Below are 27,207 nucleotides of genomic sequence, written 5' to 3'. Positions count from 1 at the left end.
TTCTGTAGCTATGCTGACCACCTGCAACATTTGCTATATAATAGGCTAAGATATAACCAACTCTATTTTACAAACCAATTTGGTTATGATCAGTCTCGGCTATGGAAGTAGGCATTTGAAGTAATTACATGTAGCTGTAGGCATCAACTATTTTTGGGACTTGAAGAACATTAAAAATCTAGTAAGCAAGTAGACGAACACTAGTAATTGATTGGTGTAGAGAAAGAGAGCTGTTAGCTGACCATATCAATTGCTAGTCTTATGTATTACACAAAATATTTGAATAGCAAGACAAAATTTCATTACGTTTTTCTTTTCTTGAAAAGCAACCTATCATATCTACAGTCGTGGCCAAATGTATTAACACCTCCCAACATTTTTCGTATTAATTTATTTATCGCGCTATTACGCTAATACTTTCGGCCGCGACTGTAGGTGCATTTAATAAATGTAAACAGCTTCGAGTAATTTTAAATAATGAATTATCAGCACATAAACGGTTCAATATTGCGATTGATATCGCTATTATACAAATTATGTATAATTTGAAATACGAGTTTTCACGAATCAAGCAGAAAACTTTTGGCATAGCCAACAATGTCATATGGTAGTAACAAAAACTTTACAATTTTAAATAATGAACTATCAGCAAATAAACGGTTCAATATTGCTATATGCCGCTATTATACAAATTATGATTATGACACACACTAACCTTGTATAACATCGTTCATTGTAGAAATTGGAGCCGCCTTGCCAAAAGGAGCGAGCAGTTTCAGGATACCAGATAATTGACGCTATGAACGAACGAATACTTAGCGCTGCCACGTCACACAGAGATGGCGCAAACAGAACAAGCAAATCGTATAAATGCGGTGAAAGAAACAATATTTCTTGCACATCCATGCAGCAATCGCGATGCTGTACGGTACGACCACGTCGAGCATGAGAAAATAGGGACACACAAAAATAGATATACAAGATTTATTATTTCTCAGAGCTCAAATGAATGTTGGGTGACGAGTAATAAGCACAAAGTTAAGTAATCACTGCCAGTAATAGACAACTCCATAAATCTTTGTAACAATAATAGAGTACTTAGCATATAGGTATGTACATGTGATAAAAAACCTAATCTATCGTATCTCCGAGGCACCCACAATAACCCAATGAATCAATGATATAGCTGATGCATTATGGTACAGAGAGAGCAATAACAATTAGACAATCCTTATTGTATCTTGCCTATCTATGGATGAGGCGAGAATTCACTCTGTGTCATTGCACGGGCATGCTAACAATTATAAATATAATGTATGCACCAGCTTCTCTCACGAATTTTCAAGAATATAAATAAATACTAAGACGATCGTGGCCATTTCAACATGAATTCCGGCAATGTCGATTGCTTACACGAAAATGAGTGGAATGAGGGCAAACATACAAAAATAGTTTTGTTATTTTGTTATCTAACAAGGTAGAAGTTATATAATACACGAGGTTGAGGTGCGACCAGGCAGGTCTCCCATTACAAGTACACTGTGTACACTGTGGGGACATAACTCCTGAAAGGCTGCCCTTAGAGAAGAACTACCTAGGAATAATATTAATCTAGGGAGTTAACTGATAGTGCATCTGTTTCGTCGCTGTCATCAATGTCGCTGTCTGATAATAACCTGGTGCCGACAGTCTTTGCGCCTAGAGGCACAAAGTTAACATCTATATTGTTAGAGCTGATGGCTGGCAAATCCGTTTCATTTGCATTAGCAGATTCAGCTTTCATAATGTCCAATGCTGCCTCCATGGCCTCCTGCACTATCATGGCTGCGGCAGTGTGTTCACTCCCTGTCAAGGTATTGGTAGAAGCGTTTTCAGTCACAACATCGTCAATATTTGTGTTTTCTATGTCGGAGTCCGACCCTATGCTCAGACTTGTGCTGTTCACTCGTATGTGGGGAATGTTGTCAGCTGTATTGTCACCATTGCCAACATTGATTATATGATCGTCCTTAGCGGTTGGATGGTCCGCAACGTCATCAGAAAGATTGTCTGCTGATACTAATGTATTATCTGTCAGTGCATTGGATACATTCGACAATGAGCTCTCTGGCCGCTGAACGCCATGTTTGTTGTCTTTACAAACATCAGCAAAATCTTCCTTGGAGTCAGCGTACACAGTGCCTTCTTCGTCGCTGTCACTTTCGGCTGCCGAGGAATGAGCCGAGTCAGTCATATCAGCTCGAGAAGGGGCGGAGTGGTGAGGAGGGTTACCTTTGATCGCAACCGACATGTCGCTTGGTGCTGCTATAAACAAGGAATTAGAGTGAATGAAGAGATACGAGTTTTCACGAATCAAGCAGAAAACTTTTGACATAGCCAACAATGTCAGATGATAGCAACAAAAACCTTACAACGTGCCAAACAAGTTACAGCAGGTAATATCATAACCTAGAGTATTTACACAAATATGTAACTATGCCATTCTTATAAGCTTCTACAAGTCTTCCAAAGACAAAGAAGCTAGACATGAATTAATGAATTAATTTTCCACCAAAAGCACAAACACACTGAAAGGCATTTTTAGTCTAAAAACTAACCATGCGGCTGCGAGTCGGCAGCATCGCCAACTGACGTGCTAGATGAAGAATTTGAAACGAAACTATTGGGTCTGCTGTCAACTGAATCTTTTGGTGCCTCTGTAAGGAGCTGCTCGGCCGTTTTTAGCTGATGCTGCAAGCGTGCTCGTTCATTGTCCTGCTCTTCCACGACTTCCTGTAACGCCCACCAATCACGCATGAGTGTGCGGTGTTGCGATGAGAGACAAGAATAATAGCCACCAACACATGTTAGTAGAGAAAAAATAAGGTAGTAAGCTACGGATGTACAGAGAATGCTGGCGAATCATTTCAATTTGGTTTTTAAGAGTACGGAAATCTTGTCATATATGTAGTTAGGGACAATAGAAACTGTTACCAGTGAATAAGACAAATAAGCTGAAGTTACGCATGAAAGGGGAACGCATAAGTCAATGATCAGCTAGCACATGCTCTGCTCTTCAAGATCAACTTACACAAGATTTAATATATTTTATCAGAAATTATCGGTATTTTTCAATCATTTGCGATTGTTTTTATGTTTGAGGTGATCTGGCTGCCAGGATGTTTCGAGATTAAAACCTATAAAACTTGATCGCAGTGAAAATGTTCAGACGAACAATACATGTGAAATGGCGTCACTAGTTGCCATGGTTGATATCGGTTTATGCATTCAAGTTGCAGCACTGTGCGTCTCTATTCTCTCGGCCTTTTTGCAACTATAATAGTACTTTGGCTTGATCTGAGGGTTCTAACCGCGATCAAGTTTTGTAGATTTTAATCTTGAAACATCCTGGCAGTCAGATCACTTCAAACATTCTAAACAATCACAAATGATGGAAAAATACTGATACTTTCTGATAAAATCTACTAAAAGTTGTGCAAGTTCATCAAATAAATAAATCAATCAGAAGCTAGCAATCGCTATGAAATGTAGCAGCTACCTAGCCCAATCAATCAGAAGCTAGCAATCGCTATGAAATGTAGCAGCTACCTAGCCCAACCAATCTGGAGAATCAAGCCTAAGAGGAGGCGGATGCCTAAGCGACATGAACGCAATAACGAGATGTAATTACATTATCCATGCCAATGTCCATGTCTATGCACATGGCAGAATGGGATCAGACAACTCCACCTACCAAAAGACAGTTTAATCTCCGAGAGAGATTGTTCAACACAGAGTTGCACTGTTCATACGCGGTTGATGCAGCGGTAGTCACACTCGACTCTTGCTTAGAAGCCGAGCCAGGTGAAGACAAGATAGGTGTGGGGGAGGGGGCGGCATTCAATGCAGCGGCTTGTGTACTGACAGACAAGAATTGCTTGAGAAGCGTTGTATCAGATATGGAGGCTACAAGGAGAGATTTGGCATCCCTTTCACCCTCCTCTTGCGAGCTCTCGAATTTGGAAACCTGTTTGTTAGGAGAAACAGAGTGCGTGTGAGAGAGAGAGATAGTGACGCAGCACTAGTAACCAACCCACTCTTCCAAACGGCTAGCAGTTGTGACTGTCAACAAGCCCCTACCAACAGACACACGCGACTGCAGTCTTGCCCCTCACCCCTAGGCTTTTAAGATACGTGCAGAGTGCGACCATCAACCATTCAAAAGTGAAAATTAAGGGACCAGCGAGCCCGACCCATGCCAAGTTAGGTGAATAGAAAGGGCTATGCAGCGTAAAACACCAACGCGGATAATGGAAGCCATGCAGATGAAGCTGCAGGGGATATACTAACCTCATCAGCTGCATCAGCTCTGTCCCCTTGCGAGTTGCCCAGAGGCTCTGCAATAAATCACAGCTGTATACAGCTACAGCAACGGTTTCACTTATTGACTAACCACTTAGCTTATTGCATTGAATCAACATAGAGAATAGATCTATAAACAAAAAGTGACTTGGGAAAACGTTACACAACAAGAAACTACGAGGAAAATGAAATTATATTCACTATCAAAGGAAGCGCATACTAGTTATCGGTGCCTTGTCCATGATCAGTTGGTTATCCATAAAAATGTATCTCTATTTACATGCAAAACCTAATTTATCATTCAAACAATATTGTTTATGATGAGGCAATTATAATAAGAATAAAAAAAGGTAATAGAAAGAACCTTACCCGACTCATGTGAAGGCTCAAGTAGTAGAGAGTGAGACCAAGTCTCGGGTCTCACATTACTACAACAAAGATGCATTGAAAACTATTATAGCCCATAAATACTTTAGTAGAAAGGAATGCTGTTATTGCGGTGACAAATAGAAATGACATGTTTTTTCAGATTAAGGCGATTAGAGAGATGTCATAGAGGCCAAGGCAAATCGGTGGACTAACGGTGCAAAGTACAATCATACGGGCCATAACAATAAGGAAAGCTTAGCTTTAGGCGTATGATGAATATCGGATGGTCATGCTTGAGTGTATGCAAACACGGTTCAACGTAGAATAAGAGAATTCAAACTTCATACCGCTAGCGAGCTGTTATTTACATAAGATCTTAGAACTGATAAAGGAGGGTCAGCATGGGCCGACTAGTGCACATCAGAAATCACAAACGCTTGGAAACAAAACGATAGATATAAAAGGGATGGAGCGAGAGAGTGCCCCAGGTTCCTAGCAAAGCCCGTCGATTGATGCGCAATGAATGAAAACGCTGCACAAGGTCTATGCAAGTTTACTGAATGGCAAGCACGGACCGGTCAAAGACGACACTGGATTAGCGTCACCAAAAAGGTCAATATCACCCACTTGCCAGACAAGAGAAATGCAGCCGGGATGATGTGAGCAATGTTAATAAACACTGACAATAGAGAGCGGGTCAATCAAATGCCATACTCGCATCTCCGACAGATACACTCACTTGTTAGTTGTGATGTTTGGCTCAGCTGATGAATTGACATCTACCTCGTTGCTTTTTTCTTCTGGCGGCGATTCGTCTGTGCTGGTTTCTGTCAGCGTCAGCTTTGATTTATTCACGTGAGCCCGACGCGTAGGTCGCCGAAGTGACGCTGACTTCTTCTGGCTATCGGCCGCATCAGTGATGGAACGGAACCACCTGGACACAGGAAAGATCATAACCAACGGACAAGCTATAAAACTATATGAAGCTGCAATGAAAGTTATAATGACCCGCTACCTCAAGCTAGTAATTCTTTTAGAGCATAAAAACTTAGGCTATTAATGTTGATACTTGGTTTAAACTGCATTGGAATGGCCCGAGCACCCCATATGATCTCCATTTATCTACACACGACGCTAGCTAGTCCGATGCAGTGCCGTCACATTCAAACCTTGACAAGAAACTATCTCGCCGCTTCAATTTCTTCTGCTGCCGTTTTTGCTCAGGTTGCTCGTCAGCTGCCGCAGCCATGCCACAACCTATGGCATTCACCTCGAGTCACCAATCAATCATCTTTAACAACCCACCAGCCATGGCAAACTACTACTTCACGAAAGAAATGAGTGAATAATCTTGACTATATAGAGTATAGACACAGCCCAACTCCGCCCAGTTTTTTAATGCAAGAAACTAGCCAATCAGTGCTGTTCAATTAAATCCCTCGTCGATTGCTATTGCATCAGGCACAAGCCCCGGGCCTTCAGCGCAAAAGCTCTTGACTGGAGATGAGCTTATTAAAGCTCGTTCGACGAGCGAGTAGAAACAGCTGCTAGACAGATATAACTCGTATAGAAAGATACGTAAGGCTGCGCTTGTCCTCTACTCACCTTTTCTTCTCTTGCTCCGAGTTGGCTACCAAGTCGTATATCTGCGGCCCGAGCTGAGAAGTGTTAATAATGAAGATGGCCTTCTTGTCTAAAACATGGAGGACATCTCAAAGCTATGGCTAAAGGTATCTAGGGAACACATTTCCCATGCAATTAGGGCCTGTATATGTGTCAAGAGACCGTTAATGCAGCCAATTTGCACTTTGCTGCCCATAACATGTAGGAATCTGTCCAAATGTCGGACAAGAAGTAATTATCACAGAGCTCAACAACCGTTACAGTATATTATCTAAGTACTATTCACCGACACATAGCAAACTCATGACCGGGGGAAAAGTGCATAAAATGTTCATGTAAGCTAGTAATGGCCAGCAGAATTTTGACACACGGCTTTCTACAAAGTTGGTTTTATTACTCACACTAGCGATAACAATGACCACAGGCTATAAAAATTCTTAACTCATTTTTTAATACAATATTGCAAACTAATTTTCACAAAGATACTTCACACTAAGAACGAAGCCTTGTGAGATATTTATATAAAGCCAGATTGTTAAGGTTCAAACACACTAGGCGATTTCATCGCGTGAATCATGAGGAGCGCGGAGATATCGACGGTGTGTGCCTAAACACACTTGAGCGATTCACCAGCAAACGATAACGTGGGCACGCTCACAAACTGCCAATAAAATTCCGTATCATTAGTTTCTTCGGAGTTGTTAATAAATTTAGGTAGGTCAATATGGCGCTGTCTAGTCAACGACGTAAACAACTTTTGCTTTTGTTATTAGGCCTATCGCTTTCACGGATTGTACACTACAAGACATAAGAAAAAACGATTCTTATATTTGTATTTTCAACAGTAATATTTTACGATTTTCATATATACAGTAGTTTACTTTATTGTAATTTTTTATATTTAATATATTGAATATTAACCAAATGTTAGTTTTCAACTGGTTTTCTGTAATTTTTGTGTGTTATGTCCTACAGGACAGAGTGCTTTTATTAAATTTATGAACAATTCAGTGTTCATTCTGATGATGTTTCAATCGTTACAAAATAACAAAATGTGGCTGCTGTACGTTGATGAACATCGATAAGAAATAATTACTCGCCATAAAAATGCATTTTGGGAAAAAACCGACCAATCGAAATGCATCTCGCTCGCGATAAAGTTGTGATAGAGAATGTCTAGCGTTATCGCTCTGCATGAGCAAGTTCCAGCGCCACGCAGCGCAATATCGCGCTAAATATCGCCAAGTGTGTTTTCACATGTAGATTAAACTTTGAGGCTGTGAAGAGGCGACACACCGTGATACACACCTGTTGCCACCTGCCGTACTAGCATACTGTTGAGTGTAATGATTGGACTGTGACCAAACTTGCTATCGTCTCGTGACTGAGTCGCTATCGGGCTCTGACACTTGAGAACGAGACGCCCATCGTCCTGGACCTGGAGGAGGACGAGCATTTCCTCAAGGAGGATCACGTGCAAGTCGATTTGCTTAGAACGGTTAGTACTCATGCGCCAGGTAAGTGCACCATCGTACACCAGCTTGTAGTCTTGCAGATTTAGGTTCTAAAAAAGAGAAAGATAATTATTTTCAAATCAGCGAAAAATCAACATCTGGAGGAAAATTGTATGATTACAGCTGAATGCACACTTTTTATTTCACTTTTGCTCTAGTTAAAAGTTGGCAGCATTAAACTCCATCAAGACATTTTAAATTTATTGTAAGAAATGCTGATCACACTTCCAGCCATCCTTCATAACATTATATGCAAATATAATTGTTTCAAGTCTTCAAACTGATACTGTGGCCATCAGTTTTGAGAGAACCCCGGTTGAAAGCATGCTAACCATAAAAATAGCTTTATCCTCACTACAATCAATAATACAACCGATTATTTCGTTAGAACTTCATTCTTGTAAAATAATGAGTCGGCCCATACTAACAACCTCCTGACTACCCAAGCTGACAAACGGATAGTCTTAGAAACCAATGCAGTGCTGCGAGCAGGCGATCTGTCAGAATTTAGTTATCATGGTACACTGTTTGTACTTGCGTGTGAACATGGGCATAAAGAACGTAGGCTTGTCGGTTGATGCACACAAAAATATCCTGTTTGGGCCAACTTTTCTGCACTGCTTGGACTAATGTGAAATTGGAGTCGTTGTACGCAGAATTGCAACACACTTACTAAAGCAAAATATGCGAAACATTTCAAATGTTTAAAAATGTCTTACTAACAAAATGAGATACTAAAATAATTACTTAATTAAATTAAAATAAAACGTTACTAATATTTTGGCAATGTAATTTATCCTATATTTCATAGTCTACCAACACCCAAACAGTTTTAAGGCAAAATATTCCAGTAGTACATGTATTAACAGTTATGAGTCCATGTTACTAATTAACACCATGTACATTTCCCAAGTATACATAACATATTTCATTGATTTTTATGGTTAGCTATAATGAATGGTACTGCCGGTACGGCTGGTTATTTTGCACTAAAAGCTGAATTTCCCACCTACACAACGTAAGGGTAAGTTCTGTCTAAGAAAAAAAACTACCAATTCTGAAAGCTAGTCATTATGATGACTATTATAATCTATGTTAATTTTGAACTAAACCTGCAGATTCTCCAATAGGTTAAGACCAGCCAGTCAAAGATCTTGGTATACTTGTATGTGAACATAACCAATGACAGAGAAGGCCATGCAACATGGACTGATATTGAGCAGTGTGAATCAAACGGCAGGCGAGTCACATTGTATATGATCGATCATTTACATTACCTCCAAGACATCAAGGAAGTGATTTTGAGCTAACAAAATTTCTAATGGATTTAAATCTTATTAAATTTGGATTTAAATTCATTTTTATAGACTCATTAAAGTCATGTTCTCATGTTAGTCCAACTTAAACCTTGGTATCAGCCTTCTTGTTAAAATACTGACTTAAAGATGTGATTGTGTCAAAAAAGTCGATCAAATGGTATTAAGACCAATAAAAGGCTGAAACGTCAGCTACAATTTGATGTCATTTTTGTCTTTGTAGACTAACTCTGTCCAGAGATATGAGCGTTTGAATGAGATAATTTTTTGAAACACTCAGATTCGAGCAGGTGCTTTATTTGTGACATGTATAGTGATACATGTGAAAAGATTCCACGAGCGATAAATATAAGATTTCTTCTTTAGCCAATCGTCAGCACAAAATTTTTATATAGGTCATAATAAATGTTATCGCTCGTAAAACCCGTTGTCTGTGATCTCGAAGTTGGGAATTTTACTCAATTACTAAAATGCGCATCGACATCGCTATTTACCGAATTAATTGCCATCGTTAATTTACTGAATTACTGGATTGACATGTTTTATTGACGAACAACAGAATTGTAACAACGCTTACAGTTCCTACGAAGGTTACTCAGAGTTTTCTGAGCATCAGGTGGTTAAAGTTGAAGTGAAGAGGGCAGGCAGACAGCTTATGGTTAGAGCTGACAGGTGTCAGCAGCGTTATGCTGCAGAGGAAGATAGGAAAATGGAGGTAAATTTATTTTTAACTTTGAGTCTCCTATATATATACTGTTGTGTTTACATTCAGATTATATTTCCCTGTTTGAGACTATAATGTAACGTCCTGCGCATGCGTGATACGGATGCACACTGAGTTCTTGGTACAAAATAAACAGTGTTGATTGTTAAATTGACAGCTTCTTAATTAATCTATAGCATCTAGCAATATAATGGCTTAGATTGATGAACAAGTGTTAAATATACTAAAGGTAATAATTTTAGTACTCATGAATACATATACTAATTGATAAAATTATAACTTCTTGCTATCACCAATCATGGTTCCATAACAATTTTATCGTTTCACCTAGCTATAATATTTGCTTGAAATTTTCTTTGGCAGCTTTAGCTAGTAAATTAGATTTATGATTAGAATGAATTTATGTTCACTTCTCACTTGTAGAAAGCGAGGAAAATTGATTGATCAATGCTCATCTTCAACTCCCAGAAACAAAGCTTCGAATTTTGGCTTGGCACACTTTTGCTTTTGTTAAACATTTATTCATTTTTAAAATTCCACTAGCAATCTATTTAACACCCAATTTGAAAGCTTTGAGTAGATACACGTTAGAACGACATATCTATGAATGACATATTTATTATATTTGTTTTATTGATTACAGGATATTTATGTGATGCCACCAACGGAGCAGTTGGGTCAGTGTAAAAACTGCCATAAATGGGAAAGAGAGACATGAATGTGTGCTGCACAAACCATGATATGTTTTGTTTGATTTTGCTGCAATAGATTGATTTGTCCTATTATATAAGCTGAAACTATGTGAGTGGCCACGACTTGGATGGATGTTTTTAATAAAAGCTTTATGCCAAAATGAAAATCTTTTGGCTTGTAAAAATTATATAATAAAATAATATTGTTGAAGATCATGCAAAACATGATTTGCAGAACATATTGAATACATCATTGCTCCGTTGCCACCTGTGCTGAAATCTTGTCGGATAGATGGATTTATGAAGTGTAATCAGAGCTGGATCGACAGGTACTTTTGCATAGTTTTACTCAATTCCAATGGACCAAATAATAAAATCTGAAAATTTTTTATGCTCCACGCTACTAAATGAAAATAGGCAAGTCCACAAACCGCCAACCAGTTGCAAGAATGGCTTTAATAACCCTTTTCCAGAATCGGTTTGTTGATTGATTGCAAAGAAATTGACGTTTTGTGTTCACTATTTTGGTCAACTCATAAAACCATTTGTTTTGTACTTGAATCAACTAATCAAATGTGACCAGAATATTGTTTTTACAAATTGGTATTAATAATGACTAGATAACGTAAACTATACATAGCTTTTTTAGGGATGCAGTGCGTTTCCCCATGTATTCGAACATTATTTTCAAAAATGCAGCTTGCTTATTTTCTTTAGTAACCAGTTTCCGTTGTGGGTAGCAACTGAGAACTTCACTGATACAAAAGCCGCGATGAAATGCGTTAACTCGTCGACCTAATTACCATAGTCTGGCAGAATCATAGTCGGTACTCACATGTGTACACAGCATTTAGAGGAAAATAGTATGACAAATTTTTAATTTCCCTGATTTGAGGCGTTTGAGACATTTATAATAATGTATCTGTAGCTAGATTTAAAATTTTGTCCTAGCAGTCACGAGCAAATATTAAATAAAATATATGCCAATAGAGCCGCGTAGGACTAAACTTATGGTAATAGCCAATGTGAATGCGAAAGATAGCGACAGGTTTTATCACTCGTTACATCATTTTGGGCAAGTCTGGCACATTTATTTCTCGGAGCATTTTTACCGCGATCAAATTTTGTCGATTTAATCTTCAAATATCTTGACAATTAGATCGCCTAAAACAACAAACAACATATCAACTGATAGAAAAAATAAATACTTTCCGTTAAAATCAACTAAAATTTGACGCAATCACATCTTTAATGGAAAGCTAAGATTTGATAACAGTAGTAGCAGCAGCAATGGTAAAACTGATACAAATAAGTACTGTAGTAGAACAGGGTAACATGGTACAAACGGATACAGTGATACAATCATATACCGCAGTACAACTGGATACCATGACTGCGAGAAAGCCCTCTACCAACAACTAATTTTAGATTAGCCTAAAAACCAGGCAGAGTGCCAACCTTCCCCTTGTTATAGAGTAAATGATACTTATCAATGTACATGTATGTGTGTAACTGGGCACATTTATCAGTCAGAAGGGTAAGTTTTAGAAGCATTATTGTAATATGTGCAACAAGCGGTCAGTAAACTAGAGGAAAAGTATAGTTTATCACATGTTTGTGTAGACTTGGCGAAACACAAATAAGTCATGGCAATAAAACAAGGTGCAAGGGTTGTCTTTTTGGATTTGACGAGGTTCAAAGAGAGTCATGACTTATTCTAAAACAACATTTTTCAACTGAGAAATTGAATACAGATATGAATACGATACAAGAGAACCCTTCTCTAGTCAACTAATACTCAAGCTGATTATACGAAGCCGCACATTCGACCTTGGCCCCGAGTGAAAAATGAGTGAATAGACAGATTATCACAAGAAAACAGTATGTTAAAATGCTATGGTAGTACTGAGAATGGCAGCCATAGTTGAACACGCTTATTTAAGCCGTAATAAAGATAAAGGGTTTATAGCCCACAAGCTGGTATTAGGAACAAACAGGCAGCAATCCTGTTGTGCGCTTATGATAAATCTAATATAACATCAGAGACCGAACACACAACCATTCCCAGGTCTGCTCTGATAAATATCATAAAATCTTGAGTGGTTTAGTGCTTGACCTAAACAGCTTTCAGACATTCTAGCTGGGAAAGTGGCAGCCCTCCTCGATGAAGACAAGATATCAGTGAGAAGACAAATCCATTAGCTATGAACTATTAATGGACTACCGCAGCAAGGACCACGACAGGACCACTCCGGTATTAAATATGCTGAAGATAAATATATAACCGTGGAGTGTAGATCGTAGATTGTACCTTGTAATCAGCAACTAGAGGATTCTGGGAGTTCTGTATAGGTTTTGTGTCCAATCTCTTTTGCAAAGCGACAAGCTTGTGATGGTTCTCACAGTCCTTCACCGCCAGATTGACATGGTCTAGAATCTGTCTGCTGCATTTGGAAGCCTTGACTAGAAGCTCGCGTTCACCACTTTGCGCTACGATTTAACAATAGCTTATCTATATTACAATGTTGACAACTCATGACGATATTTCCTGGCAACGAGCAACTACAACAGCTATGGATGAGGTTGTCAGTATACCTTGACACGAATAGACGATATGCAAGTAAAATACAGCTACAAAATGAACATATAATGACAAATAATGGTCAATATGTGCGGTAGAGGGACTAGGTAGGCCATAGTATAACTGGAACAAAACATAGGTAAGATATAAAATCACTGATATAGGATATGGGTAAAGTATAGTTCAGTTGATGCCAAGGCTAAACGGACAAGGGGCAGATAAAGTAGCTAAGGTATGATATGTCAACAATAGAGAACAGAGGCTAGGCACTCACGACTTGTATAATTGCACATTGAATCTATGAGTAGAGGGTATTTGGTCAGCCTGTGAACTTGGCTTATCATGAGATCCTTGAACTGCAGTCTCCGACACATTGGATTCGTCTCCGCTGCCTGCAACGATAACCATTGCTTACTAGTCATAATGATGGGGGGGGGGGCTTGTACCAACCTTTACTATAATAAGAGTCGTGTCAGTTCATCTGTGGCCATGCTTATAGCGTTAGGAAAAAGACTGCACTACTCAAGATTTGAACTCACATATTATATTATACAGCCAGGCATGCTAGCACTGTGCCACTCAACCGCCTTGCCCAATTGAAGAATAACTGTTCACATACTTATTACACCGGATGACCTTTTATGGGACTGCAAGCGTACTAGCCTACATAGTAAATAACTGCAAAAATCGATTTTTGCTATTGCTGACGGGAAAGAGGTTCATAAACCTGATCAATAAACTGCACATTGATGACCTCTTACAAGGGGCTGATATACTGACTGATGAATCACAGCAAGTGATCCGCACACCCAAAAACTGTTCGCCTGACGAACTAACCGTGAGGAGTTCATGGAGCTTAGGGTCTCGCTTCCGCTTGTCTCTGATAGCATTGAGTGCGTAAGAGTGGTTTCGACAGAAGTTGGCGCAAACTTCTTTCATTTTCTCACCCGCCTCCCCGTCCAGCTGCAACAAAATGACAGGGTGATTACGATACCATCTAATGCCAGCGAGTACCACATTTACCAGTAATAGAAGAATTAACGGTATACTGATCATTATACAGTCAGGTAACACCGATGCTTGCTTCACAACTAACCCTCGACTCACTACAACGTATAAACTTACACGCTTCACAACTAACCCTCGACTCACTACAACGTATAAACTTACACGCTTCACAACTAAACTTCGACTCACTATAACGTATAAACTTACACGCTTCACAACTAACCCTTGACTCACTACAACGTATAAACTTACACGCTTCACAACTAACCCTCGACTCACTACAACGTATAAACTTACACGCTTCACAACTAACCCTCGACTCACTACAACGTATAAACTTACACGCTTCACAACTAACCCTTGACTCACTACAACGTATAAACTTACACGCTTCACAACTAACCCTCGACTCACTACAACGTATAAACTTACACGCTTCACAACTAACCCTCGACTCACTACAACGTATAAACTTACACGCTTCACAACTAACCCTCGACTCACTACAACGTATAAACTTACACGCTTCACAACTAACCCTTGACTCACTACAACGTATAAACTTACACGCTTCACAACTAACCCTCGACTCACTACAACGTATAAACTTACACGCTTCACAACTAACCCTCGACTCACTACAACGTATAAACTTACACGCTTCACAACTAACCCTCGACTCACTACAACGTATAAACTTACACGCTTCACAACTAACCCTCGACTCACTACAACGTATAAACTTACACGCTTCACAACTAACCCTTGACTCACTACAACGTATAAACTTACACGCTTCACAACTAACCCTCGACTCACCACAACGTATAAACTTACACGCTTCACAACTAACCCTTGACTCACTACAACGTATAAACTTACACGCTTCACAACTAACCCTTGACTCACTACAACGTATAAACTTACACGCTTCCCAACTAACCCTTGACTCACTACAACATATAAACTTACACGCTTCACAACTATCCCTGGACTCACTACAACGTATAAACTTACACGCTTCACAACTAACCCTTGACTAACTACAATGTATAAACTTACACGCAATCGCTCGCAGTTGTGTACACAATCTGTTTGAAGCTTATCACTCATGAATAAAAAATAATCAACTCAACAGGAAGGGACGAGTTGGGTAGATCAACAAGTGAATACTTGCACTATTCGTAAATGTCAACTAATCAATGCAGTGGAAAAATAAGCTAAAAGCTTTAACCATTTAATTTTTGTGCGTTATTCATAATTGTTTATCAATATTTAGTCAAGAACTATATTCATTTAATATTATATTCATTATATATAGTGTATAACGCTTTAGTATTGTTCATAACTTGTTATTCAATTTTAAGTTGGAACACTATCTCTATTGTTACATTGCTATTGAAGATTTGTCTGCTCCTTGCTCAACATGACGTATAAAGAACAGATAAGTTGTCTACTCGTTGACACTTCCTATCAGAGAGCCATTTCTTGCAACTCGCTCATGCTTTCGCGTGTTGTGGATTAACACAGCAGCTTTTTTAAAAAGGTAAGAAATTTAAAGCCAGAGGTTATAGCGATGCACTTCTGTCTCACTTAGCAGCACGATTTACAGATAGGAATGACTTGAATGTAAAAAATATTTAAAATGGAATAGCCTGCCCGGCATTTTCTCGCGAATCCTTTGAAGTGCCGTTTCTATCTTTCGCATTAATGAAAAATTCGTTAAAAATTTGAGAGTAACAAAACTTGTTCGGCTTGCAGATTTTTGACGTTTTCATCTTGCTGATGACACAAACTTACGGATTAAACGCGCCATGGAAACATAGCGACAGTGAGAGACCGAGTACAAATACCTCCTATTCAATTGATAATTAAAGCATATGAACAACTTCCTCATCAATTATATTAATTATATATATAGATATTAATTATATATATACATAACTAATATATATATGAATAATATATTATATATATTAATTTATAAATATAACTAATTATATAATAAATTATATATATAACTTATAATCAATATATAATAATATACAATTATAAATTATATATTATTATATATTAATAATATGTAATAATATATAATTAATTATATATATAATTTATAATTAATATATAATAATATATAATTATAAATTATATATTATTATATGTTAAAAATATGTAATAATATATAATTAATTATATATAAAATTTATAATTAACATATAATAATATATAATTATAAAATATATATTATTATATAAAATATTATATATATAATTACATATAATAATATTTATTATATATTATTATATATATATATATTAATACATTTCCAGAGCTTCTGTCATCATCCCTTTGCGATACAAATACTCCCTCAAATGAAAACTGAATACACATGAGAAAGCAGCTTTACGCCCCACAAGCACCGGCTACGGGCATACTTACTCTGTTAAGGAGAATATGGGCGACATGTTTGATTGAAACTAAGGGGTCCTCCTTCATCTTCTCCTTCATCTCATTGTTGATTTGAACATGCATATCAATGAGGGAACTTATGTCAGGGAATACAAGCTCGACAAGCTCTTTGCTACAAAAGCTTGCCCTTGCCATTGGCCGATGGAACAGTAAGTCCAGTAGCTTCAGATTCCTAACGTGTGATTTTTCTGTGTATAACAACTCTGCAAAAGTAGCAAAATCTAAGCATTACTGAATACTTTCGCACATTTTGATCTAATAAATACCTTCGAAGAAGTAGAGAGATTTTTACAGTTGCAAAAAGAAAATTATTCAAAACTTAGTAGCAACTAGAATTAATACATAAAATAAGAAATTTGTCAAAACTTTTAAACAATGACTGATTCTTATTATCAGAGACAAATGTGTCCAAGTCAATGATGCAAACATATTCATCAAACAAACAGCGAGACCGCATTAAAGAACTTCTCAAATTGGATTAGACTAGCCTTTGTTACAACAATTTGTCAGAGAGAAATGATACAAGCTCTGCTTTCTTTTTATCAGTATAATTTGAGCAGTTTTCATTTGCACCCAAGTTTTAAAGGTTGACTTGTAACAAAATTCACATTACAGTTATTTGGTATCAAAATATTCACCATGTTTTACTCTGCTGTGTTGTAGGTGCAAAATATGTGGACATGTGATTACAAAGTCTTAAAAACTCAAAAACGCACAGTTCATCCGCCGCCATCACGAAACTGCCATATACAAGAAACCCTCTCCAAAACGGCGCAAATGGAACGTAATTGAACAAGATGGCTTCTGTTTACACTTTCATGCAACCTCATTCGTCGAAATATTTTCACAAATATACTTCTCGCATTCAATAAAACCATGTCTATTGTCCTTACATGTCTATTTCATCATCAATGTAATGCTGTCATTTTGAGCACTGATATCTCAAAACCCACTGTAAAAATTCGTTTAATTTGTTAACCTTAGCTCGAAGGAGTGCATACCATCTTCTAATAAACATGACAAGCCTGTTGGTCACCTGTGATAGTCGAAAAATGCTGCAAAAATTATTCGCGCTGTTCGGCAGCAAGTATGGGTCACATGATCAGATGACGACTAGACCAAGCTGAAACAAAACTGTAAAGTAGCGAGCATCTATATTTGATACGGGCTATTCGGTAAAACCCGAAGTGTTTGTCATAAACTAGTGCTACGAAAAGTTTTATATTGAGTCTTTTATTGGCCTTTCAATTTACGTGAAAACATCACGTGTCAAAACAATAACCAAATGGTTTGAGTACTTCAGAGAAATAAATTGATTCCAATATACGGCGGTTTTGTGATGGCGGCGATTAACTGTCCGGTTTTAAGCTTTTAAGAGCTTGTAATCACATTTCCACATATTTTGCACCTACAATACAACAGAGTAAAACATGGTGAATCTTATGATACTAAATAACTGTGATATGAATTTTGTTGCAAGTCAACCTTTAAGAATTACAAGATAGATTCAAGGAAAGACAATCCTAACAAATAGCAATTATGCTATGAGACCACTAGCCTGACGCCAACCTGAAATGCATCTGGGAGTGACTCAAAACTCACCGTTTATAACTTCTTGCAATTTCTTCTGATTCGGGTGCATTTTTCTGAGCAACTCCTTTTTAATGACGGCGTCTAGAGGAGGTAAGGAGTCCTCCACTTCTAGATCACTGTCAACTTCTTCATCAATAGATGTAGCCTTCACAGATACATCATTAACTTTCTCAGTTGAGCTCGAGTCACTCCTACAAGTGAAGAAGGATCATAAAACCAGTGAAACTAAAAAAAAAGCGAGGAGGCGGCTCACCACCCCTTTCCGAACCGAACCTTGATACATAGTCTAACCAAATGGTCAATTACCTTAAAGTAAAATTCCTGTCCTTTCTCTCCACCACTACTTGTGAAACTCAACACAGACAAAAAGAGTGTAAGCAACCCAAATTTCATACCAAGTGGTGAGAAAAACTCACCGCCGAGCCCGTACATAAGGCGAGAAAGCACTGGCAATTGCTGTCTTCAGTCTAAGCCACGTGAAGGCAAAAATGTTTCTCAATGACTTCTCCACCATGACAAACAGAGTCCCACTCTAACAAGTCATGCTATTTAAAGCTTGTCCAATTGAACAGTGGAAAATGTGATAGGAGAGATTAAAATTAAAGCCTGCAAGTGTGGCTTCCAGAAAAAGCAATGCTAGCTATTATCCAGTTAAATAACATTATTCTGATCTCTCTTTTGTACATTCAACCCTGGTCTTCCCTAACCTCAACCCTCCTCCTTCCTATTCCTAACCCAGCCCTTCTGTATGTCCAGGCCGTCTTCCCTATGTCCAACCCTCATCTTTTCTACTGCCAATCCACATATTCTCTATGTCCAATCAATGTTTTTTCTACTCTCAAACCTCATCCTTTAGCTCCCGACCCTGTCGTCCCTAACCACAACTTATGCCATTCCTACCACACAAACATTTATTGTTGTCTTACTTTGATAGTTTCATCTACTTTCTATTTTCATCTCAATTTGCATCTATGTTATCTCTCATTCTCACTCTCATTCTCACTTCCCTCCTCACTCTCATTCTTACATCCTCTTACCTGTTGGACAGACTCGACATAGATGAGCCTGACGAAGCTCTGCCAATAGCAGTGATAATCTTCTCTCCTCCATCTTTGTCAACATCACTGTGAGATCGCCGAGCATCCTTTCCTGACTTTTTAGACTCCTTCTACAAAAATTTATGGTGTATTTACACTAGGGCTAATCCAGGATGATTTCAGCGCCTTAATGGGCTGACGGATGTGAAAGCGCAATAACTGACACTGTAGTTGTGATAGTGAAAAAGACCACAACTTACGCGAAAGCTCTCAGACCGACCAACACCGGGCTTGGGCTTGTCTACCGTCACAGGACTCACCGGCGCTTCGAACTTTCGCTTGAGGTCAGCGACAGAGTGACCTTCAGTCTCTGCAAGATCAGCTAAGAAGCGGTGATAGGCAGCATACAGGAGCAATGCAAACATGACACTTTCATTGTACATACAGGTTTGTTATGCACTATCTATGAATATAACAAATCATGTCTTCATTCAGAGAATGTTCATCGATACATGATAAAAAGATAAATAGCTGTATAGTAAATAGGCATATAAATATCAACAATTAAAACAGCCAAATGCGGTTGGTTTACGATTCCAAAATGAAGTTAACTATGCCAGCTTTGCAGTGTTGGTTACTAACCTTCATCCGTAGCTGGTGATGTCACTTCCTTCAAATCTTCGGGCATAGTGGTTGTCGAACCTGTAATGCAAACAGGTGAATACACTATCATCAAGCTGCTCAGCAGGCAGGCAAGAGGAACTTCGCACAAGCCACCAGCTCTGACAGGCATACACTATTTAATTACATCCGATCATGCAATTTATAATGTGCTCACTTCTATAGACATTACGACTGCACTGTCTGATTAAACATAAACCACAATTCCATTCCAACTCAATTTCATGCCATTGAACTTTACAATCAGCCAGTCAAGTTATGTTAGTAGTTCACTCCCCAGTGCTAACAAGTGTTACAATACATCAAGACTAACCGGTGTTAATATGTAAATCTAACACATCTATAAAAAGCATGCGATATAAACACTCAAGAGTGCAATGGTCAAAAATGACACTGAAAGCACCTGCGACTGCTGCTCAAAGTTAATGTTACAAAAAGTGACCCTTATCCCAACAGTTTGTGTAAACCTAGAGTAATCACCATAAGCCCTGAGATAGCGGGAGTTATGCATTGATTTGAGACAGTGCTAGTTAAGTGGGACATGTGTAGAAGTAGGAAAGGCTGCGGAAGACAAACAAATCAGTGAGTGTGACTGAAGCGTGAATAAAATATAAGTCATCGAATGGTTAATTACAAGCGAAGAGAAATTCAACAATTATTGAGCTGAGCGACTATTATTTACCTATCAGCTCAGCGATTGCTGGAGATCCTGCCATATTAGTGAGAGAGAAGGTTATCACCAAAGCCTCTGATCGAGCAATCACAAAAAAGAAGACAGAACTGGTGAGAGAGAGAAGAGTTTTATTCTAACTGGCAACTTGAGAAATAGAGTTGAAGAGTAAAAGAGTAGACAACTACGATGCTACCGAAAGCAAAAGAGGCAATAGGAAAGCCGACCTACCAAATGAGTGCGAACGCGTAGGCTGATGATGAGGCACTCCTAAAGCGGAGCCTAAGGCGCCTAAACGAGAGCATACAAACCATCATTCAATGGTGAACAAAATTCATGAGCGCTGAGCAGCTTTGCTAGGCAAACAGGTAAAAGTCTGCCTTACTACTATAACGGAGGGCAGTTCAATCCATTTGTACCAGATATGTGTGTAGACGAAATCATATGTGTTTAAATCAAAGATCGGTGAAAAGCTACTGGTACAATCAGGAGTCATTAATTGGTATGACAAATCTAATCTTACACAGGCTGAGAACACTGATTACACCAACTCTCAATTCGTGACCAACAGATGCACTAAAACAATACGGCTCACTCCGACATCTCAAAAACAAATTTAACTAGAAACAACATTCTATAATCAAGCCTACAAGCCATGGTCGATGACCGCTGTCTGTCAGGATGCACAATTTGTTACCGCCAAACAAGTACTGAGCCTGGCACCGATTACAAAAACTTTTATAGCATTTGTCAACAGGTTAATAACAGGATTTTATCAGTACACCGCTGACGTACGACCGAACCGTAATACTATAATGCCATAAACTGCCAATTGCTCATTACAGAAATGGTATGACACGGGTGTGTCAATTAATACAGTCTGAAAATAACTAAGTTTTTTGTTATGAGAAATGTGTAGTGTTTTAGTAATGTCAATATAGTTACTTGTGCAAGCGACGATGACACGACTTGTCCTTTATAATTCCCCTCTTTAGAGTAAATAAACATGTATACAGTATGAGGAACCTTATTGTAGATGTCACAGCATGACACATGGCCAACTGCCTAGTACCTTTCTTTTGTTCAAAATATTCACACACATTCTAATAAAAAGGATGGTGTACTGCAACTATATTTGTTAACAATTCTAATAGTAAATAGAGAATCAGAGAATCACATGAAGAGCACAGTAAAGTGCATGATCTAATGTAATTGATTGATATTTGTTTCTTATTTCAGAGCCTTAACAATATTTAAACAGCGGCTAATCATGAATTAAAATAGTAAACATGTCAAACTGAAGGAATTATTTGTGCACAAACATTTTTACAAACGTTCTTTAAAAGACCAACATTTGCCCGCATGACTGTAAACAGAAGGCTAAATTAATTGAAATACGCTCATGTATGGCTTGTGAAAAAGATGAAAATTCTCCAAAGATTAAGATGCCAGACAAACAGCGTAGTGTCACAAGCGTTTTTGAGAGTTGGTGTAACCGATGCTTAGCCTGTGGTCATGGACTGACTGCGTAAGGTAATGGAACTGTTCAAAGGTGAACAACAATCATATAAAAGCGAATATGTGAAGCACAACATGGCTGTGTTTACCTGACGGCACCGTGAGACTAGGGCTGATGGGTATGTGAAACTCTATACAAACAGGGAATATAGATTTTAACAGCCAATCGGAGGTCAGAACAAAATTGATGTCCACAAAAACTAACCAAGTTTTTTCAATCACATAATATATAAGGAAACGAGTCGAGCGCCGGTAATCATTAATAGTCACTTACTCGTAGATCCTACGGTTCTCATTGCTGGATGCTTGGTACTTCCTTTGCCCCGTTTCTTCTTCTTACAGCTGCCCACCTGACTGAGGCAGTCTTTATGTATGTTCATGTCGCAGTCTGCATCACAAACATATTTGACAAGACATGACAACCAAACTGAATCATTTTACATGTAGCTCCATCTTATGATATTCCGTGAATACGCATTTTTACTACTATCCAAATGGTGAGGACTCACTTGAGCAATTGTATCCCTGGTAGCCAATGCCCCAGATGAGACCTTCACACTGCTCGCAGAAGGTTGTTGAGCAGTATATCTGTGGATTGAATGTGTGACTCTTTATTTCCTATAACGGAGAGTGTCGTATTACACCTAAACAGCGCTAAGCTCATCAATTACCCAGCCCTCTTACTAGCTAGACCTTTCAAAAGGAAACACTCTATTGCAAGTCATATCTCCTACTAGATCCACATAGTCACATCTTATTAATGACAATCATGCCATTAAGCCCAAACATACATGGCTCGTGTCAACAAAAATACCTATTTACTAAAATTCACACGAGAGGACAGCTCTACTAAAAGCAATCAAATATTCCAAATAAATTACAGGCATACAGCAAACTAGGTTATTGTTGACAATACTGAGTTATATAACTAAGGATGCTGTCCGTTATCCGTCATCAAGCACTAGCACTACTAGATACTTGAATATTCACTGCTACCTTTTTGTTGTTCTTAAATTTGCCGCCGAAGAAGTCTTTAATGCCGCCCTTGTTGTCTTTCATGGCAAAGCTGAGCTGCCGGTCGATGTTGCCTTTGTGTACTCCCCATTCTTTCATGACTGTGGCAAGGGAGTATGCCAGAGCTTGGCTCCGTGTAGAAAGTGTGTCAGTAACTCTGAATATAAAGGCTGAGACTCAGCAGTAGGCATAATATGAGTGTGTTGATTGGGTGTTGAATACACGTTCAAAATAATGATGCTGCCTGAACCCAAGTGTGACACTGGAAGGAGTTGAAACGCCTGCTAACGAATATAAGCAAGTAATATTTGGCAATAGATAAACTATCATCGTAGGCTTAAAATAAAAACTAACAGCGGACCATAATAATTTCATGTAATTTATATAATTATCTTATATAAATAATTTTAGCTATACAGTGGTACCTCGATTCTCGAACAAAATCCGTTCCAGAAGGTTGTTCGAAAACCGAGTTGTTTGAGATCCGGAACAATTTTGCCCATTAGAATTAATGTATGTAAATTTTAATTCGTTCCAAGCCGAGAAAACAACTTCGGTAAAGTATTTAACATTTTACACCATAAACTGTACTGTATACTGCATACTATAAATAACAACGGGTAGATATAGATCATGTTTTAATTTTAATAAAATATTTTTTATCTATGATGATGAAAAAAGAAAAAAACAAAAAGTACACATTTCGTATGTTTTGCTCTTAAAACGTCGATAACATTGAAGGCTGACATACAATACCAAAAACTGCAAAAATTGAAACAGCAAAAAATGCAACAGATCAATTACTGTACATCAAAAATCGTGTGAAAAATAAAATATAAACAGCAATGGCACGTTTACTTCACATCTTTGAAAGAGAGTCCTCCTCCAAAACAATTTAGGGTAATTCGACTGGAGGAGTTGTCTCCCTAGCAAATCTCTTCGGTAGAGGAGACACCATCCCAGATGGTTCCTTTCTTTTTGTAAGGAATTTATGAAGCGTAACTTTGAGAACCTTCTGAAAGTGGCTCATAACAACGCTGAATGTTTCCATGCTGTTTCCGGAGCTGTTTCAAACATTTACTTCCAATGCGCATGCCCTGGTTTGGTCGATAATCGAATTAATGTTCGAAATCCGAGACGAACTAATCTCAAATTTTTTGGTCGAAGACCGAGTTGGTTGAGAACTGAAGCGTTCGAGAACCGACATTCTACTGGACTTGAATAATTTTATCAGCACCGCACTACCGCTTGACAAACATGAACAGTAGAAATGGTATAGAAAGATAGCAGTAAAGTTCTTATCACCAGCAGATTGGTTGACTAGCTTTAGTCTCACAGAGTGGTTCTCAAGCATATCTACTGGGAGGCAATGCTAAGACAGAGGTCAATCGCGTGGAGAAGTTACTATGGTAATAGAGCATGAAAAAAAAAGTGGGGAGATGTAGATTCCCACTAGATATTTTATTTTTAAAATAGAAAACTTCAAGAATGGCTGAAATAGTTTTGAAATGATTTTATAAGATATCTGTTATGAGTACCTACCATGTAGGTAGGTAGTACCTCACAACAATAAGCTTTTGGTGAGTGAAAAATCACTGACTAGCTGCCTGTAATCGCAGCAGTAATGAAGTGAATAAAATAAATGTGTTGACTAAACTTACAATAAAAATGAGATACCGAATTGGTGGAGATACATGCTCAGCTTATACCTAAAACTCCTCAAATCCTATTTATTGACCAGACTTACAGCTTATCATAGTGAAACTTCAATGTCTTCTCCACAATTTTGGCCTCGGAGGTCTTGTCTATGACGTCTTTCAACTCTCCGTCTCCGAAGAGGCTGCCCAGACCTGGTAAAAACAAACAAACGATAGAGAAATTATCAAACGAGACAATGAACAAATGTGGAGAATACCAGTTCCTTTTTGTATTTCACACCTCATAAACAAGTAGCTATTAGTAACACATATTGATTACATATTCCATGAGACCCCCATATTATTTCTGGTATAAGAGCTGCAGGCTGAACTTTGCAGATGAACAAACTCATTTCATGAATATAAATCATTCATTCATTCAGACCAGCAGTAGCTAACTACATGCTGTGTGAATGTGGTTGAAACGTAAATGAACTCAATGACCTGATAGCAAAATTACACACGCTAGCTGCATATATACTACACATACGATACCCATACGCTACGCATACGCTACGCATACGCTACGCATACGCTACGCATACGCTATGCATACGATACGCATACGATACACATACGCTACACATATATTAAACCTAAATTGCACATATGATACACTTATGCTAGACATATACTACACATACACCACACATATACTAAACATAAATTGCACATATGATACACTTATACTAAACATATACTACATACAATGTATAAAATCAAGAGAAATAAACCTTGAAAAATCATCAGCCGGACCTCACATATCTCACACAAAATTATATAATCCAACTCACCGAGCTCTCGCTTTTCTCTAAAGGCAGCCAAAGCTGATTTGATATCGTCTAAAGCAGACATCTTTGCATTCCGAAATATATTCTTCCAGAGTTCTTCTCGCACAGGACTTGACTGTCAAAACAAATGAGATCTATAGAGTCATCATCTCCTACCCGGTGACAGCCATCACAAATATGCAAACATATGGCTGACAGTTACAATTATCTCTGCATCATGTAAGTAGATGAAGCTACAAGAAATATGTGACCATGCGTACTGCAGCGGTGAGTATGACAAAGGTCAAGAGGTCAACATGAGATCAATACTGTCATATCCACACATGGCAGCAATCGGACAAAATTGCAATAGTAGAGGGAGTGAGGAATAACGACCAGTTCATGAGCAATTAGAATCCTGGGTAAATAGCCTCAATAACTTTGGTGTCTGATAGACGGAGATACTCACTTTGAGTGTGCTATCGATGGTTTCTATTATGGCCTCTTCCATCTTGACATTTAAAGGAGCATCTTTTAGAATGAAGGTCGAATGTATTTCATATGCCCAACGTTTCATGTCCTTAATCGAACCGGACACATATATGTCGGAGGTGAGTATAAATAGCTACAAGACAAAAGTGTACAAACAATCTATAGCATCCTCTTTCTGTTTGGATTTAAGACATCAACACCGGTACACACCCCCATTTATGATATCCAACAATAAAATACTTCATTAACTAGTTTAATCATCATTGCCAAAGTTGAAATCTATTTCCTAACAAAAGCGCACAAGAGCCAAATCAGAGGTGTGATAATTTCTATCGGGTCACCATAGTTCCCTACTACTTCTGAGAGTGGTTATGTAGCAAAGGCATTGAAGAGTAGATAGATGATATCGTTGAAGAATGGTTTAACTCTACGGTAACATTGTTCTCAACTTTTTCAAGCAAGCAATTAGTTCATTGAAACCATTTCAATATTTTTCAAAATTCAATCAAATTTGAGAACTTGCCCGACTTGATACTTTACGTTCAATGGAATTTTTTACGTAGTATGAAGCGAAAACTTCACATCAATTTTTTACGTTAGAGGAATCTACGTTATTTACGCATACGTTATAGGAGCGTCTACTGCAGTTCCTTTTAATCATTTCAATATTTATGACCCTTTCACTGATGTCTTCAGCCGACCGGACTTCATTGCTCTATCACACCTGACAACTCATTGAGCACATACATAACTTGCAAATGTCGAACTATGCCAAAACACGAGCAGCTCGATGCAGCTTGGACACCAAACTCCAAACTCACCAGGGGTGCTGGATCTCCGTTGGATATAAGGAATGATAGAAAGACAGAACAGTGCGCGTGTCTATTTCTCAGCTGCTCAAAGTCCATAAATGGTCCGTGATCCTTAACGAACTGTAAAATGCAACATACACGATGATAACCCAACCTTTTAACTAAATCCATGCTGAGGGCCAGAGACTAAGCAAATGTGAACAAAAGATGAGATGAACGAGAAGGTTTTTTCTCTAATGGATGACATCATCACACAAATATCGATGGGCACCCAGTGCACACT

The 27,207-nt window shown here is 38.2% G+C and overlaps 1 protein-coding gene across 12 annotated transcripts in view; it reads right to left on the bottom strand.

Annotated features, from left to right (window-relative positions):
• Positions 1–970: 970 nt before the first annotated feature.
• LOC137398039 (rho guanine nucleotide exchange factor 11-like) overlaps positions 971–27,207 on the bottom strand; it is a 98,805-nt gene continuing 72,568 nt past the window's right edge. For 7 of the 12 annotated variants that reach the window (XM_068084152.1, XM_068084145.1, XM_068084139.1 and 4 more), the window contains 25 exons: positions 26,934–27,044; positions 26,090–26,245; positions 25,645–25,756; positions 24,901–25,003; positions 23,136–23,310; positions 22,649–22,757; positions 22,414–22,527; positions 20,853–20,912; positions 20,634–20,660; positions 19,913–19,972; positions 19,531–19,640; positions 19,271–19,401; positions 18,243–18,424; positions 16,611–16,843; positions 13,998–14,123; positions 13,435–13,552; positions 12,891–13,069; positions 7,642–7,897; positions 6,316–6,403; positions 5,450–5,644; positions 4,711–4,769; positions 4,330–4,376; positions 3,734–4,006; positions 2,598–2,772; positions 971–2,304 (listed from right to left, as the gene is read on the bottom strand). In XM_068084152.1, the coding sequence (XP_067940253.1) occupies positions 1,607–2,304; positions 2,598–2,772; positions 3,734–4,006; positions 4,330–4,376; positions 4,711–4,769; positions 5,450–5,644; positions 6,316–6,403; positions 7,642–7,897; positions 12,891–13,069; positions 13,435–13,552; positions 13,998–14,123; positions 16,611–16,843; positions 18,243–18,424; positions 19,271–19,401; positions 19,531–19,640; positions 19,913–19,972; positions 20,634–20,660; positions 20,853–20,912; positions 22,414–22,527; positions 22,649–22,757; positions 23,136–23,310; positions 24,901–25,003; positions 25,645–25,756; positions 26,090–26,245; positions 26,934–27,044 (3,897 nt within the window). In that variant the 3' untranslated portion in view covers positions 971–1,606. Of the gene's footprint in view, positions 2,305–2,597; positions 2,773–3,733; positions 4,007–4,329; positions 4,377–4,710; positions 4,770–5,449; positions 5,645–6,315; positions 6,404–7,641; positions 7,898–12,890; positions 13,070–13,434; positions 13,553–13,997; positions 14,124–16,610; positions 16,844–18,242; positions 18,425–19,270; positions 19,402–19,530; positions 19,641–19,912; positions 19,973–20,633; positions 20,661–20,852; positions 20,913–22,228; positions 22,271–22,413; positions 22,528–22,648; positions 22,758–23,135; positions 23,311–24,900; positions 25,004–25,644; positions 25,757–26,089; positions 26,246–26,933; positions 27,045–27,207 lie in introns of all 12 variants that reach the window. The other 5 variants (XM_068084170.1, XM_068084194.1, XM_068084157.1 and 2 more) reach the window with 5 other exon arrangements.

The sequence above is a fragment of the Watersipora subatra genome, chromosome 1 (genome assembly GCF_963576615.1).
Source record: "Watersipora subatra chromosome 1, tzWatSuba1.1, whole genome shotgun sequence".
NCBI lineage: Eukaryota > Metazoa > Bryozoa > Gymnolaemata > Cheilostomatida > Watersiporidae > Watersipora > Watersipora subatra.
This window is presented reverse-complemented; position numbering and strand designations above follow the sequence as displayed.